The sequence below is a fragment of the Chlorocebus sabaeus genome, chromosome 10, assembly GCF_047675955.1.
Source record: "Chlorocebus sabaeus isolate Y175 chromosome 10, mChlSab1.0.hap1, whole genome shotgun sequence".
Lineage (NCBI taxonomy): Eukaryota > Metazoa > Chordata > Mammalia > Primates > Cercopithecidae > Chlorocebus > Chlorocebus sabaeus.
Genome location: NC_132913.1, coordinates 52,199,509 through 52,222,144, shown reverse-complemented (window position 1 = coordinate 52,222,144; position 22,636 = coordinate 52,199,509). Strand labels below are relative to the sequence as shown.

The window sequence follows — 22,636 nt, the reverse complement described above, 5'->3', positions numbered from 1 at the left end:
TAGCAAGCCAAGCATCCAGGCAAAAAGATTCCATTTGCCAATGGAAATGATATAAGGATAAGACTGGTAATGAAGAAGAGGGGAAGCTCAAGTAATTTTAAGCTGGTAAAATCAGGAGAACTTAGTGACTGATTGAATGAAGGCACTAAGGGTATAGGAGTTACCTAGGGTGATGCCAAAGTTTCCAGCTTGGAGAACTATGTGGGTAGATGGCCCAGAACTCACTGCCAATGGAAGAAAATAGAAGAGTCTACCAGCAAACTAACACTTATTAAGTGTCTACTGGGTAAGTCACTCTTCTACGTACTGGGACTATTAAGACCAATATATCACACTCCTTTTCTGAAGACATCTTACGGCTTATTAGAATGTGGGGTGGGGCAAAGGTCACATAAAAGATAACCTCAGTGGACTATTTAATAGAATTATGAATATGCTGCTAGAGAGACATACAGGGGTCTACCTTTTTTAATGTGATTTACCAGGATATGAAGGAAAGATGACCTGGAAAAAATATATAGTATATTTTAAATATATCCTCATTTTGTGGAATCCTTGTGAGAAGAGGAGTAGAAGTCACTCATCCTTTTGGAAATGCAAGTCTGGATTTTGGAAAGGGTATGTGGACAAAACTGTACAGGGACTGCATATAAGGTGAAGAGAGGCACAATCCAAGTAGAACCCCAATGACAGAGAATTATGTGGACATCACATCTGAAATTACATTTATTTTTAATTTAAATTCACATGATATTTTAATTCTGTTTTGTGAAAAAGCACAACAAAGAACCAAAGCGACACCCATAATTCTCACAAGTTTTCATTATATTAAAAAAAGTGAAATCCTGCCCCCTTCCACCTATACTCTGCCCTTGTAATCCAAACCCACAGAGGTAAACACAGCTAACACCAATTTTTAAGTGTTAACAGAGGAATTAGAGACCACCCAGTAGGTGACAGAATAAGAATTAAAAGAGACTGGTGTCCCAAATGGCAAAAATGAAGTATTTGTGATGTTTATAGTGCCAAGCTGTGCTAGCTTTTTATGTGATTCATATTTTAAAAATTTATATTTCAGCAAAAAAAGCATAAAGTTTTATGTAAATTTTAACTAGAAATCCGTTTTTTTATAAATTTATTTTTAAAGTTTAATGAAAATTTGATCCATTTTCTTTTTTAATTAGAAATGATTTACATCAAGGTTTTCTTACAGGATGTACAGAACTAATTAGAATATATACTTTTTAAATAATTTCAACTTTTATTTTATATTCAGGGGGTACATGTGTAGGTTGGTTACATGGATTTATTGGATGACACCGAGGTTTGGAGTACAAGTGATCCAGTCACCTGTACCAATGATCCCGTCATTACTGTGGTAGTGAGCACATTACCCAATGGGTAGTTTTTCAACCTTTGCCCCTCCTTCTTTCCCCTCTTTAGTAGTCTATGTTCCCAGTTCCAGTGTCTGTTGTTCCCATCTTTATATCCACATGTACCCAATGTTTAGCTCCTACTTATAAGTGAGAACATGTGGCATTTGCTTTTTTGTTCCTGTGTTAATTTGCTTAGGATAATGGCCTCCAGCTGCACCTATGTTGCTGCAAAGGACATGATTTCATTCTTTTTTACGGCTGCATAGGATTCCATGGTGTATATGTACCATATTTTCTTTATGTAATCCAATGTTGATGGGCACCTAGATTGATTTTACATCTTGGCTATTACGAGTACTGCTGTGGTGAACATACAAGTACATGAGACTTTTTTTGTAGAGTGATTTATTTTCCTCTGGGTATGTACCCAGTAATGGAACTCCTTGGCTGAATGATAGTTCTGTTTTAATTTATTTGAAATATCTCCAAACTGCTTTCCACCACGGCTGAACTAATTCACATTCCCACCAATAGTGTATAAGTGTTCCCTTTTCTCCACAGCCCCACTAACATTTGTTATTTTTTATTTTTCAAGACAGGGTCTTGCTCTGTCATCCAGGCTGTAGTGCGGTGGTGCAATCATGGCTCACTGCAACTTTGTTCTTCTAGGCTCAAGCAATCCTCCTACCTCAGCCCCCTAAGTAGCTGGGACTATAGGTGTGTGCCATCACGCATGGCTAATTTTTTTATTTTTGTAGAGATGGGGTCCCAGTTACATTGCCCAGGCTGGAAGCATCTGTTTTTTTGTTTGTTCGTTTGTTTTCACTTTTTAATTATAGCTATTCTACTAGTGTGTGATGGTATCTCATTGTGGTTTTGATTTGCATTTCTCGGATAATTAGTGATGTTGAGCATTTCTTCATATGTTCATCGGCTGTTTGTATGTCTTCTTTTCAGAAATGTCTGTTCATATCCTTTTGCTTGTCGAATTAAGTTCCTTACAGATTCTGGATATTGGAACTTTGTCATATACATAGTTTGTAAATATCTTCTCCCATTCTGTAGGTTGTCTGTTTAGTCTGTTGATAGTTTCTTTTGCTGTGCAGAAGTTTTTTAGTTTAATTAGGTCCCACTTGTCAGTCTTCGTTTTTGTCGTGATTGCTTTTCAGGACTTAGCCATAAATTCTTCGTCAAGGCCAATGTCGGGAAGGGTATTTCCTAGGTTTTCTTTAGGATTTTTATAGTTTGAGGTCTTACATTTAAATATTTAATCCATCTCAAGTTAATTTTTGTGTATGGAAAAAGGTAGGGATCCAGTTTCATTCTTCTGCATATGGTTAGCCAGTTATCTCAGCACCACTTATTGGATAGGGAATCCTCTCCCCATTGCTTATTTTTGCCGACTTTGTCAAAGACCAGATGGTTGTAGGTGTGTGGCTTTATTTCTGGATTCTCTATTCTGTTCTACTGGTCTATGTGTCTGTATACTAGTACGATGCTTCTTTGGTTACTGTAGCCTCATAGTATAGTTTGAAGTCAGATAATGTGATGCCTCTGGCTTTGTTCTTTTTACTCAGGGTTGTTTTAGCTAATGGGGCTTTTCTCATTCCATATGAATTTCAGAATTTTTTTCCTAAATTTGAAAAATGATGTTGGATAGGAATAGTGTTGAATCTGTAGATTGTTTTGGGTAGTATAGTCATTTTAATGATATTGATTCTTCCAATCCACAAGCATAGACTGGTTTTCCCATTTGTGTGTGTGTGTGTGTGTGTGTGTGTGTGTGTGTGTGTTTAAATGAATCAGTTTTAATATTCAGAGTGATTCCTAAGAAGAATTTTCCTGAGCAGCTTTATATATTAATGTAAACCATGGTTGTCTGTAGAACAGAATCAGAATATAAGTGAGCTGAGAATGAGGAAGTGACAAGAGCTTTCAGTGGATGCAGGAGCTGGGGCAAGTGGTCAGATCTGCTTGTCATTAATAGCTTGTGGTGTGACAGGCAACATGGACCCTTTGTTTTGTGTCATCCAAAGCACTTAACTCCCAGATGTATCTGGCTAAAAAGGCTAATACATGAGGCTCTTACAACAAAAATGCAGGCTCTGCTGGAATTGTATATTTGAAAGTGCCTCTGTTTAACTGAAGGAGGTTGGGCAAGTAGTATAGAGAAGCATGATGTTTTTTGATTCTCCTGATCCAGAGGTTTAAGTTCTGAGGCTCCTTTTTATCAGTCTGCAGAGACTGGAGCTCCCTTTGATAGGACTTGCTTCCTACTACATTGCCTTATTGTTATTCACCTGTTAAAAACTAGGCTAAAATTTCAGAATGCAAGAATCCGAACTGAGACAATATTGCAAAATGAATTTAACTCCCCAAAGCTCTCCATCTCCTACCGCAACCCCCGTAAACACAAACGGTTTATTAAAAATATATAATGAAGCATTCGTTTAGATTTTCCAGGGTAAGAGAAGCAATTAATTTTAAAGGTGTTTGCTGTTCTAAGGCTACAAACTGCTGTAAGCCAGTTCCTATTTTTGTTAGTACTAAAATATTTTGAAACACTTGAATCATTGCTGTTAAAATGATCTAAATTTTACAATAGCCTTCATTATTTGCCTAGATCTTTTTAAAGCTTTCTAAGGTATGATAAGGAATTCTGCTTCTTCTCAATGTTGTTTTTATTTGCATTTATTCAATGTATTTATTTTTCTCAAAAGAATACATTCACAGGCCAGGCAAGGTGGATCACACCTGTAATCTCAGCACTGTGGGAGGCCAAAGCAGGAGGATCCCTCAGACCAATGGTTCAAGACCAGCCTGGACAACATAGCAAGACCCCCACCTCTGCAAAAAAAAAAAAAATTAAAATTAAAAATATAGCCAAGTGTAGTGACATGCACCTATAGTCCTAGCTTACTTGGGAGGCAGAGGCTGGAGGATCTCTTGAGGCTAGGAGTTTGAGGCTGCAGTGAGCTATGATCACACCACTGCTCTCCAGCCAGGGGTTACAGTGAGGCCCTGTCTCACAAATAAAAGAAAGTAAAAGAAAAGAAAAGAAAATTTATTAACCTGATTTTATAAAGTCAAAGATTACAAATGACTTAACGAAATAGAGTAGCCTCCTACCAAAACCTGTTTTATTTCAACCCTTTAAGCCTTATCTCTTGGCATTCACATCTCTATTTCTAAGTAATGTGATTCTAAGTGCCTTTTTTGGTGTCTCACTATTATCTTCTCTTACAGTAGATGAAGATTTAGCTCTCTCAAGCTATCCTTCCTCTTCTTACATACATGGAGAATACCACAACTTTTAAAATTAAGTTTATGTTTCTCTTCTTGTACACTTTTCCCTTTGTTTTCTCTACAATTACCACTTGATTTCGGTTTTGTGTTTATCTGGATATTCAGTTTAGCTTTTAAATTTGGTCATTTTTGTTACTTCCTTTCCAGATGCCGAAACATATAATCTATTAATTTTATTATTTTTCCTGAAAACCTCCATCCCAGAGCCTTCTGTTCTGCCTTCCATTCTAGGCAGATTGCTTTCTCACTTTGCTCCCCCATGATCCTCCTAGGACTTCCTTTTACCTCCTTTTTGTGTTGTATACCCTCTATCCATGATCCCAGCTCTTCCATTTTCTTTCCTTTCACCTTTTGTTGGCGCATTCTCGGTCGCTTTCTGGTATCTCTGAGTCCTGCACATACAGGGGTTTTGTAAAGTGAATCACCTCTTTCTCATCATGAGCTCCCTCTACACGGCTGCAACATCTTCTACTCTCAGTAGGTACCATAGAAGTATCCCGTTTCCTTTTCACAGAGTGTCTTCTCCTCGGATGTCTCTTCTTCCACTATCCTTTCCCTCATGAATTTATTCCTCTTTTAAATTTCTTCAGTAGCATTTTAGTGGGGTCTCAGAAAAGAGAAAAGATAAACTTATGTGGCCCATCTACACATGTTTAATTGGGTGTCCAAGTTTAACTTTTGATTATTAATTTGCATGGGGGTTTAATTAAAATTCAAACATTTTATTTAAAATATATTTTCTGCCTTAGGGAAGTTCCATCTTTCCTTCCTTCCTTCCTTCCTTCCTTCCTTCCTTCCTTCCTTCCTTCCTTCCTTCCTTCCTTCCTTCCTTCCTTCCTTCCTTCCTTCCTTTCTTTTTAGACGGAGTCTTGCTCTGTCACCCAGGCTGGAGTGGAGTGCAGTGGGGCACAGTCTCTGCTTACTGCAACCTCCACCTCCCAGGTTCAAGCGATTTTCCTGCCTCAGTCTCCTGATTAGCTGGGATTACAGGTACACACCACCACGCCCAGCTAATTTTTGTGTTTTTAGTAGAGACGGGATTTCACCATGTTGGTCAGGCTGATCTCAAACTCCTGACCTTGTGACCCACCTCCCTCAGTCTCCCAAAGTGCTGGGATTGTGGGTGTGAGCCACCACACCTGGCCTAGGGAAGTTATTTCATTTGGGCAGGGGGCGTTTGCTAGGCTGTAAATAGGATACCTTGCAAGGTTATATCTTGGAACATATACCCTATAGATAAGAGGGGAGTACTGTGTATACACTGTATACTATTTCTTGATCACAGCCCTCTGTATTCACAGCTTCTGCATGTGCAGACCCAACCAACTGTGGACAAAATATTGGAAAAAAATTAAAAATAACAATATGACAATAACAATGATACAAATTTTAAAATACAGTATGACAACTATCTACATAGAATTTACACTGTATTGGATATTGTAAGCAATCTAGAGATAATTTAAATTATATGGAAGGATGTCCTTAGGTTATATGCAAGTATTAAACCATTTTATATCAGGGACTTGAGCATCCAAGGCTTTTGATATCCATCGGGATTGTCCTGGAAACAATCCCTCCCACGTACCAAGGGACAACTGTGTATGCATGACCAATGTCATCTTCCAGCTTTTAGCTTACCTGTATATTTTTAAATGTGTATATAAATAATTTCATCATATGGATGTTTTATATTTACCTTTCATTGATTTTATTATCTTTAACTTTATTATAATTTTTAATATTATGGGTTTTTTTGAGTTTTAAATTTCTTTCCCTCTTTCAATATTTTATTTATTTTATTTTATTTATTGAGGCAGAGTCTTACTCTATTGACCAAGCTAGACTGCAGTGGGGTGATCATGGCTCACTGCAGCCTCAACCTTCCAAGCTCAGGTGATTCTCCCATCACAGCTTCTCAAGTAGTTGGGTGTATAGGCACACACCATCATGCCTGGCTAATGTTTTAATTTTTTGTAGAGCCTGGATCTCCCTGTGTTGCCCAGGCCAGTCTTGAACTCAAAGCAATCCTTCTGCCTCGGCCTCCCAAAGTGCAAGGATTTCAGGCGTGAACCATCATGCCCAGCCTCAATATTGTATTTTATTGTTTGATTTATTTTTTTCTGTATTTTATTATATTTGAATTTAAAAATTAATTGGGGTAAATTGATGTTTATATGATATTGAGTCTTCCCATTTGTATATATGGATATGGTGTATTTCTCCATTTATTTGTGTCTTTAAATAAAAGTTTAACATGACATTAACATCATGCACATCTTTTAAAGTATTTAGTGTTTTTGTTGTCACTGACACTTAAAAAAACATTTTATTTGGTTGTTGTTAGTGTACATCCACCCACTTGATGTTTTGTGTGTATTGAACTTGTATCCAGTAACCTTGCTGAATATGCTTATTTTCCATATGCGTAATTATATTGTGCACAAATAATTTACACAATCTTTTCAATGATTACACATCACTTTATTGAATTAGCTAGGAATATCAATAATATATTCTGAATGCAGTGATATTGAATATCCTATCTGATTTCATCCCTTAAGTAGAATATTTCTAACTTTTCACTTTTAAGTATGTCATTTGCTGTAGGATTTGGTGGACATTCCTTATCCAGTAAAGCAAGTTCTATTTTATTATTAGTTTGCTCAGCATGTTTTTCAAAATAAATACTGAGCTGTATGCTTTTCTATATATTTTTAAATGGTCATAAGCTTCTTTCCTTCATCTGTTAATGTGGTAAATTACACTAATATCTATTAATATAACAGCTATTAATAAATATTGATTATAATATTTTGTTATTAAACTCCCCTTGCATTTATTGAAAAAAAAATTCAGTCATAATTCCTTATCTTATAAATTGCTTGATGGTATTTGAAAACATTTTATTTCATATTTCAACATTTACAGTTTAAAGTCAAAAGGTCTATAACTTTATGTTTTCATCCAGGTTGAGTTTCAAAGTTTCAAGCAATCTCATAAAATATACCCAAGAACTTTCTTCTCTCTCTCTCTTTTTTTTTTTTTCCTGTACAACTGGTTGTATCTGGAACTCAATCGTAGGCTATTTTATAAATGATTGGAAAGCCATACTCAATATCTGTTTCCTTCTCTTTCCCTAGATTTAGACATATGCATTTTCCTATCTGTAACATCTTTTTTGGCACTTTCCATCTTATAAAATCATCATCATTATGATGAACAGAGAAAATCCAAAATTATCTCTAGGTATTGTTTCACACTCCGGGAATATACCCAAGGAACCATATGGACCTAGGGAAAAAATTTAAATGGAAGAGAAAAAATGAAAACTAAACTTCTACATTTTATTACTAATATAAGATTTAAAAAGTAGGACACCACCACAATCTGTACTGGGGTTGGGGAGTAAGAGGGAATATTTTCCAAGTGCAAAAACCATAAGAGGGAAAGCATACCATTTAAAACATATTGTAAAGTTAGAGAATCCTCAAGTTTCTACAATTGTTAAAGCTGCCTGATCTAAATCATTTTCTAAGGATCATGTACAAAATATGTGTTTTTTTCACATTAACATTGGAATTTAACAGGTTATGCTGCTTTTAATGTCGACTGCATTTAGAGTAGTGGAGGCAGCAGGTGGCAGTAGCTCCCACTTCCAAAACTGGGACTTGGAGCAAGTCTTATAACAATCCGTGGCCTACCCTTACAGGCCAGCCTTTCTGTAAAGTTTCTTTGTGTCTGTAACTGCTTGTTTCATATATGGGAAAAAAGATAACATAATGCATAAATCCCACAAGGTGTGGACAACAAACACGATTTTTTTGTGTGTACCTTCTTTACACAGAGAATGAATAAACAAACTTATGAAATAGATGGGTCTTCATCTTTAGAATGAATTCCTGTTTTTTATTGAAAACACCCAGTGTCTTTTCATGCTTCCTAGGAATCTCCCTGTTCCATTCTTCATGCATTGTTCTGAGTCTCACTCAAGCCTTCCCTTCCCAAGGAAGTTGACCATACTTTTAGACTTTTTGCTACCTTTATTAATAATGCTGGATAATAATATTAATACTAATGACTATTTATTGAACACATGCTATGTGATAAACCCTCTTCCAGAAGTTTTACATATTTTATCTCATTTAATCTACACAGTGACTTAATGAGTTAGATACTACAATTATCCTCAATTTATAGATGTTGAAATTGAAGCACAGAGAAGTCACATAACTCGCCTAAAATCACACAGCTAATAAGTGGAAGGAGGCCAGAAGAACAATTTAGGCTGATGACCTTAGAGCCCCTGCTGTTCATCATTACTCAGGGTGTGTTAGCCAGGTACACCTATCACTGCCAATATCAAATATTTTAATTCCACTAGGATGTAGCCTGTTTCAAACTGTTTAAAGTGTGTATATTTCCAAAATACCCTTGAGAAATATATCTACAGGTGGGAATTTGAGGCCACTGTCAGATGGTACAGCCCGGAAAAAATATTGCAATGAATAAACCAAGAAGATAAATCTCAGCTTTTTCACTCATTATTTGTGGAAGCTTGGCAAACTATATCACCATCCAGAGCTTGATTTTCTTCATGTGTTAAATGGTGATAATAATTCTTAAGTGTTATTGTGAAAATTAAATGAGATAACACAGTAGAGTTTCTAGAAAATAGTACATCCTCAATTAGTATTAGTTCATGTTTACCTCCCTCAATAAATTTTAGTGCCAACTAAATTTTTCTTGGGTAGGTTAAGCCTGAAAAAAATAAGAGCGGAATGAACATCAGTAACTGGGCATTATTAATTTTTGTATCTCTCTCAAAAAGTAGCTTCACTGGTGGGTGTATAATCAGTGCTTTCTGTTAAATTGATGAGCAAATAAACAAATTCACAAGATTACAGAGTCTGGATATTTTATATATGTAAAAATAGAATCCGTCCAAGTATTTGAGATACATTTTAGAGGACTGGGGTTAAGAGATAACACTCATGCTCCTGGGAAATGTATTCATGGTGACACAAGATTAATGGGAGCCCATTATTAATTTCTGGCTTAAAGACACTCAGTTTATATTTGTGATACTATTTCTTGTTATCTGATATACTGATGCTTGAATTTATTTAATAATTTATCAAGTTAACTGATTTTTCTTCTAGACCAAAAACAGAAGATGCTTGGGTATTTGCAAAGCCCAATGCCATTCAAGCGGTCGGGGTTATGTCTTTTGGTGAGTATTTGGTTTCAAAGGCCCTTTCTCAATGTGGAGTTCTCTGTTCCATGAAAAAAGTGCTATGTTTCGTATTTATGTCTGGATAGCAGATGTCCTAAGTTTTAGACTTCCTATTAGCAGCATATGATCTAGTTTGTGCCAATATAAAATTAGGCTCAAACTTTTCTCACTCATCACTAAAATTTGCTTCAATTTGAAGAAATCTATTTCTCATGCAGAAAACTCATTACAGTCATCTTGTTTCTTAACTTGGAAAGCTAGCAAGTGTTATGGACTTCTTCAAACCCTTTATTATGTCCCAAATGGCAAAGGAAGCCACAGAATGAAAATGATGGTATTTAGATTTTCCTTAAGATGGGAAGGGTCATTAGGAAAAGGAAAATGGGAGAGAAGGTTGGACTGGCCTGGTTTATATCAAGAGTGACGTGAAAAGACCATATAAACCTGAAGTGAATGGTCTCATTTCTAGAACTATTAGAAAAATTATTTGCTGACATATTAATAAATTTGTATATTTAAACTGCAGTTCATTGGCATCTAAAGTAGTACATGTCTCTGAATTTCAGAACTAAAAAAGAAAACCCTGATGCTTGCTTTAATAATGCTTTTTTTTTTTTTTTTTTTTTTTTTGTATTGCAGCATTTATTTGCCACCATAACTCCTTCTTAGTTTACAGTTCTTTAGAAGAACCCACAGTAGCTAAGTGGTCCCGCCTTATCCATATGTCCATCGTGATTTCTGTATTTATCTGTATATTCTTTGCTACATGTGGATACTTGACATTTACTGGCTTCACCCAAGGTAAAGTGAGAGATTCAGTTATAGTGTTGATGTGCGTTGGTACCGGAATACCCAATGTTCTACTCCTTATTGTACAAGTATGCCCAGTGTTCTATTTCCAAGATTACTCTCTTCCACCCATTCTCTCTATCCTCCTGCCCCCTGCTGTCTATTTCCTAATTTTTACCTTTTTAAACTGCTCAATTTAGTTCTGTAGCCCATACTGTCTCCTTCTACACACTGTCACTTCCCAGGACATGACTTTTGGCTTTCCTCCACTGCAGCTTGATTTTCAAAGGTACCAGTGGCCTCCCAATCTTCAAACAACCTCGATTTGGATTCTCCTGAATCTCTCTGAATCACTTACCAATACCAAACTTCCTTTCTTTGCTCAAATTTTCCTCCCTTAGAGGAAAGAGTATTACTATATTATCATTGTTATTCTTTCTCTCTGTTAATTTTTTTCTCTCTTTTCTTTTTCTGTACCCTCTCTAAACTCCCACTCCACTCCATCCCACACCACCCAGATAAAGGTCTCAAGCATATTGTTTGCTCTTCTCTCAAACAATTTTCCAGATATTTTCGTTGTTTTAACTCTAACCCAGACCTTCATATTGTTTGCTCTTCTCTCAAACAATTTTCCAGATATTTTCATTGTTTTGACTCTAACCCAGAGCTTTCTCTTTGTCTCCAACCTGCTGCCTGTAGGACATTTCTACTCAGTTGTTCTGTATTTGTTTTAATCACAAAACATTATGTTTCCCTTAAAACCAGACCTTTTCTTCCTCCCTCCAAAGATACTTCTCTCTTTTTTTGCATTCACCCAGGCCCAACAACTGAGCAGTCCTCTCTTCTACTTCCCTTGACCCTTACATTCAATCATCAATGTAGTGTAATATTCAGGACAGTCCAGCAATAGGCTGCGATTCACATATTTCACAGCTCTTGCAGGTCTATTATCTCATTGACCTTCAAATAACCCTTTGAAGGGAAGTGGAATAACTAGTTCTACCCCCTGATTAAAACACAAAGAGATGAAGTAACTCGCTCATGCTGGCTGGTGACAAACCAGAAAACAAGTCTTCTGACTCTCAGATTCAATTTTCTTTCCATCCTCTTTCTGCCTCCCCTATTTTGGTCAACCGTGACCCTCTGAAAGTTGTGCCTTTGCCTCAGCTCCCATTAGCTTAGTTTTCTGAAAACTTGGGTGCTCTTGGAAGGATGGCTGCCTTATTCTGAACAGAGGTTACAGATCACTATGATTTTAGGCAAATATTTCTCAGGAAATGAAGGAAGATGACTTCAAAAAATAATGATTAACAAAATTCAAATGCAGTCAAAAATATGATACATGCATGTGCCACTAGAGTGCGGTAACAAAGTGACCTTGAAAGTTCTGATAAGAATTGTGTTCCAAAGCATTGCCATGTGTCACTATTGCTACATAGTTTGCCAATGCAAATGGCCTGTGGGCTCTGGTCCATACAGGACCTTCGTTTTTAAATGCCTTTTCTGTAAGACATAAACCTTTTTTGTTAGTTATATCTTCCTGGAGCTTTTATCAGTGGTAATTGCTCAGATATAATTAAATCTTTATAAAATAAAGCTGACAGATGTTTGATGTCATTTTCCCCCTAGCTGTAATTCTTTAAAATATACTTAGATTCAAGCTGCAATAAGCTGACATTGTTTCTCCAGGCCACCTCTCCTTGGGTAAATCTAGTCTAACTTGTGTATACTGCATTCTTCTTTTCTAACCTCTTTCAGTATATAAATTTCAGCTTTTGAGGCAGTGGGAACTCAAGATTCTCCCTGACATTTCTATCGGAAAGACGGTAGGGCTTATTTTTTTTAGTGGAGGTTAGTGAACGGGGAACTTCAGTCTTTTTTTCTTAGAGTACTGGAATCTTTTCAGTCAACCTTGAAGCAGGTTTCTGCCACCTTTGTGTTTTAATCCCCTCCTGCCCAAAAGGGATGTTCTAAAGTGATGTAGATTTGTTCTAGTTGATGGGGGGAGGGGAGAGAGCCACTTCAAGTAGATCTTGGGAAGAGGCAAATTATTTAGGATATTCAGCTTTGTAATGAAAAAAAAAAAAAAACAGTTCAGAGGTATAGTTTTTCTTCTTTTTAAATGGTGTAGTATTGAGTGACTTTGACCTAATTTTCAATTAAGTTTAATTTTAACATCTAAGGATGTTATATTCAGAAAATAAGCAAGCCTAAATACTCTGTTTTGGCATTAGTCATTGTTTTATTTATTTATTTATTTTTTATTTCTTCCATGGACTACTGTACAGTTGTAGGTAATTGTTTTTTGATGACATGACATCTGTGCCCTAGTTAGATCCCTGTATTTCTTCATAGGCAGCTGAGAAATATAGTCTCTAAATAAGAATTGTTTCAAGGTCTATTTAGTCCATCATCTAGTCTGGAACTTATTAAATTTAATGTTCTTTCTGGGACATAGCCATATTTTCACAGTTTTGAATCACTGCATTTACCCTTGGGTTCATGAGATGCCATGAAAGGCAACATATGTTTGGAATTTCTTGCTGTGGCCCCAAGGTTGCAATGAAACCCTATAGCATGATACACAGGAAATTCAGCTCCCCAGATGTACTGGTCTACTCTTCCTTTCAGGATTGTTCTTGATCTAAGAATAGCATTTCAAAAGGAAATTTGTTTATTTTAACAGACATTTTTAAAAAATAATGAAGTCACTTACTCACCAGAAACAAAGACCAGAAACCAGTTTACAAAGCCAGTGCCCAAGAATTTAGGGAGTTGATTCTGATGTAAGAAGACAATGGATAAAGTGTTTTTCAGAAGTCAGTACAAATTTGCAGCAAATCTACCAAAAACAAATAATAAGAGAAAAACTATCAGTGATGGATTTATCTTCACATGGAGCATGTACTGGTTCAAATCAGTGAAAAAGTACATAGTTATTGGTTTCAAAAACTTGTATTTAGACCTGGTCATCTATTCTCTTAATTAAATGAAATGAAGTTTATGGAGATTCACTTACAAGTCATGTGTTGCTTAATGACAGGGAAACATTCTGAGAAATGCCTTGTTAGGTGATTTCCTCATTGTGCAAACATCATACAGTATACTTACGTAAACCTAGATGGTAGCACCTATGACACATCTAGGCTCTATGGTATAGCCTATTGCTCCTAGGTTATAAACTTGTACAGCATGTTTCTGTACTGAATTATGTAGGCAACTGTAACAGAATGGAAAGTATTTATGTATCTAAACATGGGAAAAATACAGTAAACATACAGCATTGTAATCATATATGTGGGCCATTAGGTGATGCATGACTGTAACATCTAATATTTCATTTATTAGATAGTTATCTCAAACATTTAGTATCTAGTAAATGAACTTATTTTATATTATTATCTAGGAGACTTATTTGAAAATTACTGCAGAAATGATGACCTGGTAACATTTGGAAGATTTTGTTACGGTGTCACTGTCATTTTGACATACCCTATGGAATGCTTTGTGACGAGAGAGGTAAGCACAGTTCCTTCCCAACACTTTACCCGGGTGATCTCTCTGCCACATTTAATTTAGGAAGATTTATAAATAATACAGTTTGGCAAATTCCCAAGGGCATGACACATGGTATAATTCATAAAATTTTCTTTTTTGACTATAAAATGTAGTCTTTTATGTAGTTTAAAGATGAATTTATATTCAGATGTTTACAAGACAATTTTTCAAAAGTTGGGTTTGAAAATTAGGTTTGGTGGATTTGGCTTATATTACCATGAGCACAAATATTTATACAACTGCATTCCAAAGTGACTGCCAACCTTTAGCAACAGCCAAACTAAAGTTGTTGCTTTTAAGGCATTCTTACAAAGAAATTAAGTACCAATGTTTAAAACATGTTTTACAAAACTATCTTTTTGATTAGATGTTTTATCAGTCAACATGTACTAAAGGCACTGTAGAATCTACAGATTCTAACTGGTTTTGTTATTTTTTAAAAACTAAAATATCTTATATTCCATAGAGAACCAAAGTGCAACTGAAACTTTTAGTTTTACAGATATATTTTATTTATGTATTTATACATGTAGATGTATATATTTACAACTATACATAACATAAAATAATAATATAAATAATAACATAAATATATAGGATATTATTTACATATACATATATTGTCAAAGTCAGCTCTAAATTGTGTTATATATTCCACTTGGATTTGTAGAGAAATATTTTCTGAAAGAGAATTCATTATTTGGTGTAAATTAGATAACATGGCCGTCAGGAATCCCTTATGCTGTCAGCTGAAAATCCACTCTACCAGTGAGCAGTAAAACGCGATCTGGCTTCACAGTGGATCTTTCAGGGACCACACTGAAAAGGGCTCAGATCTAGGATCTGCTCCTAGAGGCTGTTTACACAGTACACCATGTGAAAAGGTCTAATGAGGGAAGTGAAATATCTACAGAGCTTTAAATACACTAAGTAATCAGCAGGCTTCTTGAGGCAAGCCAGGGCTTACTTTAAGTCAGTCCCAGTGATAAGGAACTGACTGCACAGGGAAGCAGAAGAGGGAAATGTTCAGCACTGTGTATGTCCTTTACAACTAGTACTTCTCTCCCTCACACATGTACAACTCACAGGCCAGTTCTCTACCTTGACTATAAAGGGGAAATAGACTGAACTAATTTTTTTTTTAAATTTAAGAGCCTTTTGAAACTTTACTAGCTATTGTTAGTTTCAGGAAATGGTATTATTTTAGCTTCTGCCCAGTATGTAGGTTCAAATCTGATCTCTAGATCAACAAGTAAGAACAGATGGTGCATTCTCACATGGTTGCTGGTAAACTCCCTACAGACAGGCTGAGTCACTTCACCTGCACAACTTCTGTCTTTAGTACTTGAAACTTGAGTTTCCTTTCCAGCTGCAGTGGCAGGAAGACAGAACTGAATCAAGATCTCTGCCACAGTAGCAAAGACTCAGCAGAGGAATGGTGTCTATAACTTTCCCTTCTCTTGCTCTTTATTCTACATGCATACACACGTACACACACAAATGTACGACTGACAAAAATATAATCAAACTGTCTCAATTCATAAAAGCACTAAAAAGGCTGTCTACCCTTAATAAATATCTCTTACTAGCTGCCTCACTAAGGGATTTTTTTGCTCTCACAAGGATATCATAGAGGCATCTGTAAGAACAGATCTTAAATAAGATACTATTTGGAGAGACATTACAACTTATGTTATTAATATCACCATTAAGTTATTAACAAAGTCATGGTGGTATGTGACACATGGGAGATGTTGCATATCTAGGCAGCACTGCTTAGAGAGATGGCTTCCTTATGATACCTCAGTATCTGAACTTCTGTCATTTCCAACTCTTGTCTCACTGTTCTTTTGCACAGGGTCACTACTTATTCAGACTATCTTCTCTTTATCCTCCATAGGTATTGTTCCTGTTCTTACCTCTTTGCTCTTTTTCATGCTCTTGTCTCAGCCTGTAATTCTGCTCCAAATCCTGTGCATGTTTCAAGCCCTACCTCAAGCCAAGGTAGGTCAAGCATATTTCAGGGATGCTGTAAAGGAGATTACTCTAAGGAGACAGCTCTAGATACCTAAAGCTCCTTCTAGTCCTAAATTCCCTTTGATCTTTTTTGTCCTGTTATAAATTGATCTCTACTTGCTTTTTTAAGTTTGGTTGTATGCCTCCAAGAATTAATTCCTGAGAATAGGAATCATTTCCCTGACATTTTATCTTTGCAAACCATATCACAGTATGGGACACATTAAGTCGGTAATGTTTTATTGCTTTCTTGATCTGAGTAGTCATGAAAAATGGTGATGAACTCTTTCCCATTTTTGTTGAGGAAAGGCAAGATAAAATAGACTTAAATTGTAACAAATAGGAATTAGTTTATACAGAATTAATTTCTTGTTAGTAAAGGATATTACACATTCAGTATTAATAAGGGAAATGTGACAGCTATTTCTTAGAAGCCATGCAAATAATCTAAATAGCATGTTTAGTTTGTTTTAGTAGTAACCTGTTGGACTCAAGAAAGAAGGATAAGATAACTTTCCAAAGTCTCTCTTATACTTGAAAGATACATGTATTGAAACATCGGTATGCCACACTATAGGTCTGTAATGTAATCCACTGACTAATAGTTCAACAAAGAATACTTGTTATTGATATGTGTGTCTATATGTAAGTACTTTGGAAAAGATAGAACATTCCTAGTGACTTGAGATTTGATTAATAGCCTTGTTGGTGGTATTTTATACATTGCTAAAGAGCATTGTGAAATACTCCCTCTACAAATCCTGCATGCCTTTAAAAATCCCTCTCAAAATAATCTGTTTATTTGGCAGGTAATTGCCAATGTGTTTTTTGATGGGAATCTTTCGTCGGTTTTCCACATTGTTGTAACAGTGATGGTCATCACTGTAGCCACGCTTGTGTCGTTGCTGATTGATTGCCTTGGGATAGTTTTAGAACTCAATGTGAGTACATTCCAAGATTTACCCCTTCACTCCTAAAATTCTCTGTAAAAGATAATGATCACATTTAACATAAGATTTATTTTCCTTAACAAAAGTATCACTTTTGAAGTGGAATGAAAATATGTTTATAATAGTAAATATTTTCAATGATGATTCTGTGCACTTTATGGAACTATATAGTTTTAAAGCAGTGGTTGTTTAGAGACCTATGAGGTTGTCACAACTGGGTGGGCAGTGCTATTGGCTTCCAGTGGGCAGAGGACAGGGATATACATCCCACAATGTGCAGGCCTCTTACAGCAAAGAATTATCTGATCCAAAATGTCAATAGTGCTGAGATTGAGAAACCCTGGTTTAGAGTTTATCTTTTGTATATCTCATTTACTACAACACATAAATGTTACTAAAAATAGCTATAAATTAAGGGGATATGGACTTTTCTTTGCTGAAAAATAATATAGTGAAATTTATGAAAAATATGAAAGGATTCAAGTTATATCCATTCACTTGCTATGACACAATTTCTTTTTATTTACATATTTTTCTCTCTCCAGACCTTTCTTTTATAGTCTGCACTGCCATCATCCAAATAGAAGTCCTCATAATATCACAGTTGAATTAATCCCAGCTCTGTTTCAACTATCTTATATTTAAGTTCTGCTTTCAGTTTATCGGCATTTTCCTACCAGAGCAAGTATAAATTCTGTTGCTTCTACAATCTTGTCTTCTATGTAAAACTATTTCCCATTTACTTCCCAAAAATCTATGCTCAGCTCTAGTCAGTCTTATTTTTTGGCCTGTGAATAAGCCATATCAATTCTTTCCATTATTCTTTGTCTTATCTGCTTTTTATTTCCTATAACAATTATTTTTCTTTCATTTCTGTCTACATTTTACAAAGACTTTAAGATCCAGTGCAACTTCTAATTCCTTTATTCACTGGTCAAGTATTTATTAATTACTATGTGCCACACAATAGAATATAAGGATGAATGTGATAAGAAAGGATCTATGCATTCTCACAAATAAACATAAAAGTTCAACTGCAATATAGGTGATGAAGACAGAGGAGGCTGGGAACGGTGGCTCACACTGTAATCTCAGCATTTTTGGAGGCCAAGGTGGATGGATTGCTTGAGCCCAGGAGTTGGAGACCAGCCTGGGCAACATAGTGAAACCCCGTCTCTACAAAAAATTAGCTGTGTTTGGTGGCACGTGCCTGTAGTCCCAGCTACTCGAGAGGCTGAGGTGAGAGGATTGCTTGAGCCCAGGAGGTAGAGGTTTCAGTGACCTGCAATGGCACCACTGCACTTCAGCCTGGGCAACAGAGTGAGACCCTGTCTCAAAAAAAAAAAAAAAAAAAAAAAAAAAAAGAGAAAAAGAAGAAGAAGACAGAGGGAAGTGAACGGATTCCCAAAACACATTTTTGAGAAAAGATTGGCACAATTTGGTGACACAGATTCCATTGGGAAGACAGGAGCAGAATGACGTCTTGGTTTTATTTTGTGGAGCTAGAGTAATTATACCATTTGCTAAGATAGGAATGGAAGTTGTTCTACCACTACAAAGTGGCTAATCTTCTCAATCCTTACAGAATTTCTCGTTGAATCACCGCCGGTTAGCATTTATTGGTCATGCACCACAGGGAGGGCAAACCCGTACAGATGGGATCCTAAGTCATCATTTACTCATTTCATTGAGAATTGAGGCATAGGTGAAGGTGTTATTGTCAATGCCCAAGTTACTATGTCATCCAGATGCCATTTTGATTTGAAATTCCATACAAAGGCAGGAGGGAATTCAGTCAGGGACCCTACTGGGGACTTTCTTGTAAATGGAAAGTGAGGAGTAAGCAGTTTCCAAAACCTCAGGAGACTGGTAATTATCTATTCTACCAACAGTGGAAGGAAAGCTCATAGGAAAGTAAGCAAGTGTCAAGGGTAACTTTTACCTTCTTCCCAATTTTGCATAGGCCAAAGACTAGATCTTTAGTTGTTTTTGAAACCTGATTATATAGACATACATTAAAAATTAGACTGCCAAATTGTCTGTTATGACCTGATCGCCCAAGACAATTATACTAGTTTTAAAGCACTTTGTAAGAATTAATAAACTCTAGGATCTCCATTCTCAGACCACCTGAGAATAAGTGTTTTCCACATCAGTACATCTTTTGGTATTTATAAGAACGTATTCACATCTTTACTCAACTCTTTTTTGTGTGGATACTTACCATGTCTAATAGAGCCAAATCAAGCGTCATGTCTGTTAGTAACTAATACATGCTGGATCATGCAACACTTTAGAAATAACTTAAAGCATGCTGTGCTCCACTTCATAATAATAATGTGGACAGGGCGCAGTGGCTCATGCCTGTAATCCTAGCACTTTGAGAAGCTGAGTCAGGCGGATCACCTGAGGTCAGGAGTTCAAGACCTGCCTGGTCAATATGGTGAAATCCTGTCTCTACTGAAAAATACAAAAAATAAAAAATAAATAAATTAGCTGGGTGTGGTGACACATGCCTGTAGTCCCAGTCACTTGGGAGACTGAGACAGGAGAATTGCTTGAACCCAGGAGGCAGAGGTTGCAGTGAGCCGAGATTGCACCCCTGCACTCCAGCCTGGGTAACAGAGCAATACTCCATCTTAAAAAATAAAAAATGAATAATAATAATAATGTAAGCTACCATGTATTGAGTACTTACTCTGTACCAGGTGCTTTGCAGTATCATCTCCTTTTATCTATATTAAATTGACAGATGAAGAAACTAAGGCACTGCATGATTAAATAGTCTGAGGTCATACTAGTTACAAGTAAAAAAATTCAGATTTGAACACAGGCATTTGGACCCTAAAGCTCACATTTTAAACCATTACACTACTCTGAGATTTCCTAAGCATAAGATTTTAAATTGTGTAAAATGATTATGCTCATTTCTCTATCCACTTTCTAACGTTATAATATCTATGCATTGAGTTTATCTATAAGAAAGGTTAAGAGTAATCTATGATACATATGGATAAACTTTAATGATGGGTTAAAACGTACCAGGAGATGAAATAAAATGAAACTAAAAGGTTTTTGTCTTAATAATTTTTAGTTAATAACTTTCATCTTAGTAATTGTAGGACTTTAGAAATGTAGTTAATAGCTTTTATCTTAGATAACAATTTTAGTACTTTAGGAATTCTTTTTTATTTTGGCTTCTGAATAAGTAGAATAATGAGCTTCACAGATGAGATGAATCAGGTCTTGCAAAGTAAGGAAATGCTACTATTTAGTATCACCAAATAAGACAGAATAAAATGAATTGAAGTAATATTAGTTATTAAATTAAAAAAATAGAACTTTGCTTTCCTTTTTTTTCTTGTTTGCATGGCAGTAGACAACAGTGAAATATTTTTCCAAAGCAAACACACACTAAGTTTTAAAGGTTTCATTTTAGAAGCAAATCAAATAAATATAAGCACTATTCTTGGTAACAAGAATCCAGCATCTTAGCACTAATGTTGCTATTGGAGAAAAGAGGCATCCGCAGTAATTGGGCCCTATGGGTTTCTACTTGCAGCAGTACAAAGAGAGAAAATGAAGCAGCTGGTGCCTGTGGCCAGCGTAACCAGCTCAACAAGCCTTATGTGTGGTTTACAGTGGAAGGAAGAAAGCAAGCCAAATGCCAGCAAGGGCCCAGATAGAGAAATACAGTCTTTGGGGTGAGCAAGCCATAGTCCCAATCGCCAAAGACTTCCTGAGCAAGAGAGAGTTTCTTTTTGAAGTATTGGAGTGAATTTCATGAGTTTAGATTGATTATGAAGTAGAAATTTAGAAGATGTGTAAGCATTATTTTATTTAGTTTCCAGCTTCCTTGCATCATTTGAGAAATTTCTCTTCAGGTAGGAAAATTCAGACACTTTTTCAATCTGTACTGGCAATAAAAATTTTCAATAGCTTCTGTCCTTTCTCTCCAGCAAACTGCAAAATGCCCTGACATCCATAGTGTTGTTATCAATTAATAAGTGTTGTCCTGCCTTTATAAATTAGACTATATTTTATTGTCTTTTTAATAAGCAGTTATGATTTTACATCCTGTCAAGCAATTTCAAAAATTATTCCAAAGCCAGTGGTGTATCCCTAAGCAAGTCTAATTAAATAGAGCAAATAATCTGGACTAGTTCGTAGGGAATAGATCAGATGCAACCACACTATCATTTTACTCCTGATCTTGACTTCTAGCAACAACCTTTAGTAAGACTGAGTTTTTAAATATCAAGAAAGTAGCTGGTATCTAAACAAGATACTGAACTGGAATCCTTCTAGTACAAATATGAACTATGTAGTCTTTCCTCTAATTGCTACTTTCTCAGCACTTAAGAATTATAACAAACAGAACACCCATTGCTTCGCACTGCACAGCAAGTTAAGTTTGGAAGAATACCAAAAGGCTGACTGATGACAGCTTCTTAGCAGAAGCTGGGGGCAGTTTTCATTCTGATAGTACTTTCACAATCTATAGTTCCAGATGAATTAGCCACATGTTTGTGCCTACAAAGAGAAGACTACAACACACACACACACACACACATATACAGACACAGACACACACACATACACATATTTGTATTTGAATTACTTTTTGTTGTTTTCATAAATTGTTATTTTAAAGAAATCAGAGGGTAATACTTTTCATTATAAATACAGACCAAGTGTTACTGTATCTTTCACAATTTAAAAAGCACTGTTAATTCCAAATATTATGATAGAATCTATGGAATCCATAATACATTTCATTCTAGTCATATAACAACTAATTGTTTATTTTTTGTATACCTTTGTAGATATTAATTTGTATTCAGGTGCTATGAATGGCAAAAGTATATTTTCCATATATTCTAAATTAGAACATGATTTTGGTATTTTTTGGTATTTTCTCATTCTTATGTCTCTTACTTTGGAAATATTTTCCATGCAGTGTGGTCCCTACTACTCTTTCTCTGGATACTTTTGTTTTTGTAAAAATTCAAAAAGTTGTATAATTGGGATCATAGTCATAATATTTCTGGTATGGAGAGAGTGCTTTGTATAAAACACACAGCAATTTTATTAACTAGTGTGAGAATATGGTTATTTTAAAGCTATTTTTAAGGTACAATTTATAATTTTACATCATCCAACTTCAAATTCACTTTGCTGTTATTTTCCCTGGAGAAAACTTACCAAAATAATGTGTCAAAAAGCTTTTAAACCATAGGTGATAGTTGCATAGGTTTTCATTATACTATTTCTACTTTTGTATATGCTTACAAATTAACTTTAAAAATTTAGAAAAACGTAGTTTATGAAAACTTGCATTTAGTTGTAAAGTAATATCACATTTGTTATTGATTTTATATATTAAAAACTTACATTTTATTATT

General features: G+C 35.6%; 1 protein-coding gene and 1 long non-coding RNA gene across 8 annotated transcripts in view; one reads left to right on the top strand and one right to left on the bottom strand.

Moving 5' to 3' along the window:
• The window catches only part of LOC103217209 (uncharacterized), a 104,211-nt gene that overhangs the window by 19,481 nt on the left and 62,094 nt on the right, over positions 1-22,636 (bottom strand). For 2 of the 3 annotated variants that reach the window (XR_490920.3, XR_012094205.1), the window contains one exon: positions 13,428-13,549. This is a non-coding gene — a long non-coding RNA (uncharacterized lncRNA). Of the gene's footprint in view, positions 1-1,170; positions 4,224-13,427; positions 13,550-22,636 lie in introns of those variants that run through there. The other variant, XR_012094204.1, reaches the window with a different exon arrangement.
• Positions 1-22,636, top strand: part of SLC38A11 (solute carrier family 38 member 11) — a 57,485-nt gene that overhangs the window by 29,340 nt on the left and 5,509 nt on the right. For 4 of the 5 annotated variants that reach the window (XM_007965183.3, XM_007965184.3, XM_073019768.1 and 1 more), the window contains 4 exons: positions 9,845-9,915; positions 10,558-10,719; positions 14,114-14,226; positions 17,091-17,222. In XM_007965183.3, coding sequence (XP_007963374.2) covers positions 9,845-9,915; positions 10,558-10,719; positions 14,114-14,226; positions 17,091-17,222 — 478 coding nt within the window. Of the gene's footprint in view, positions 1-9,844; positions 9,916-10,557; positions 10,720-14,113; positions 14,227-17,090; positions 17,223-20,793; positions 22,633-22,636 lie in introns of those variants that run through there. The other variant, XM_007965185.3, reaches the window with a different exon arrangement.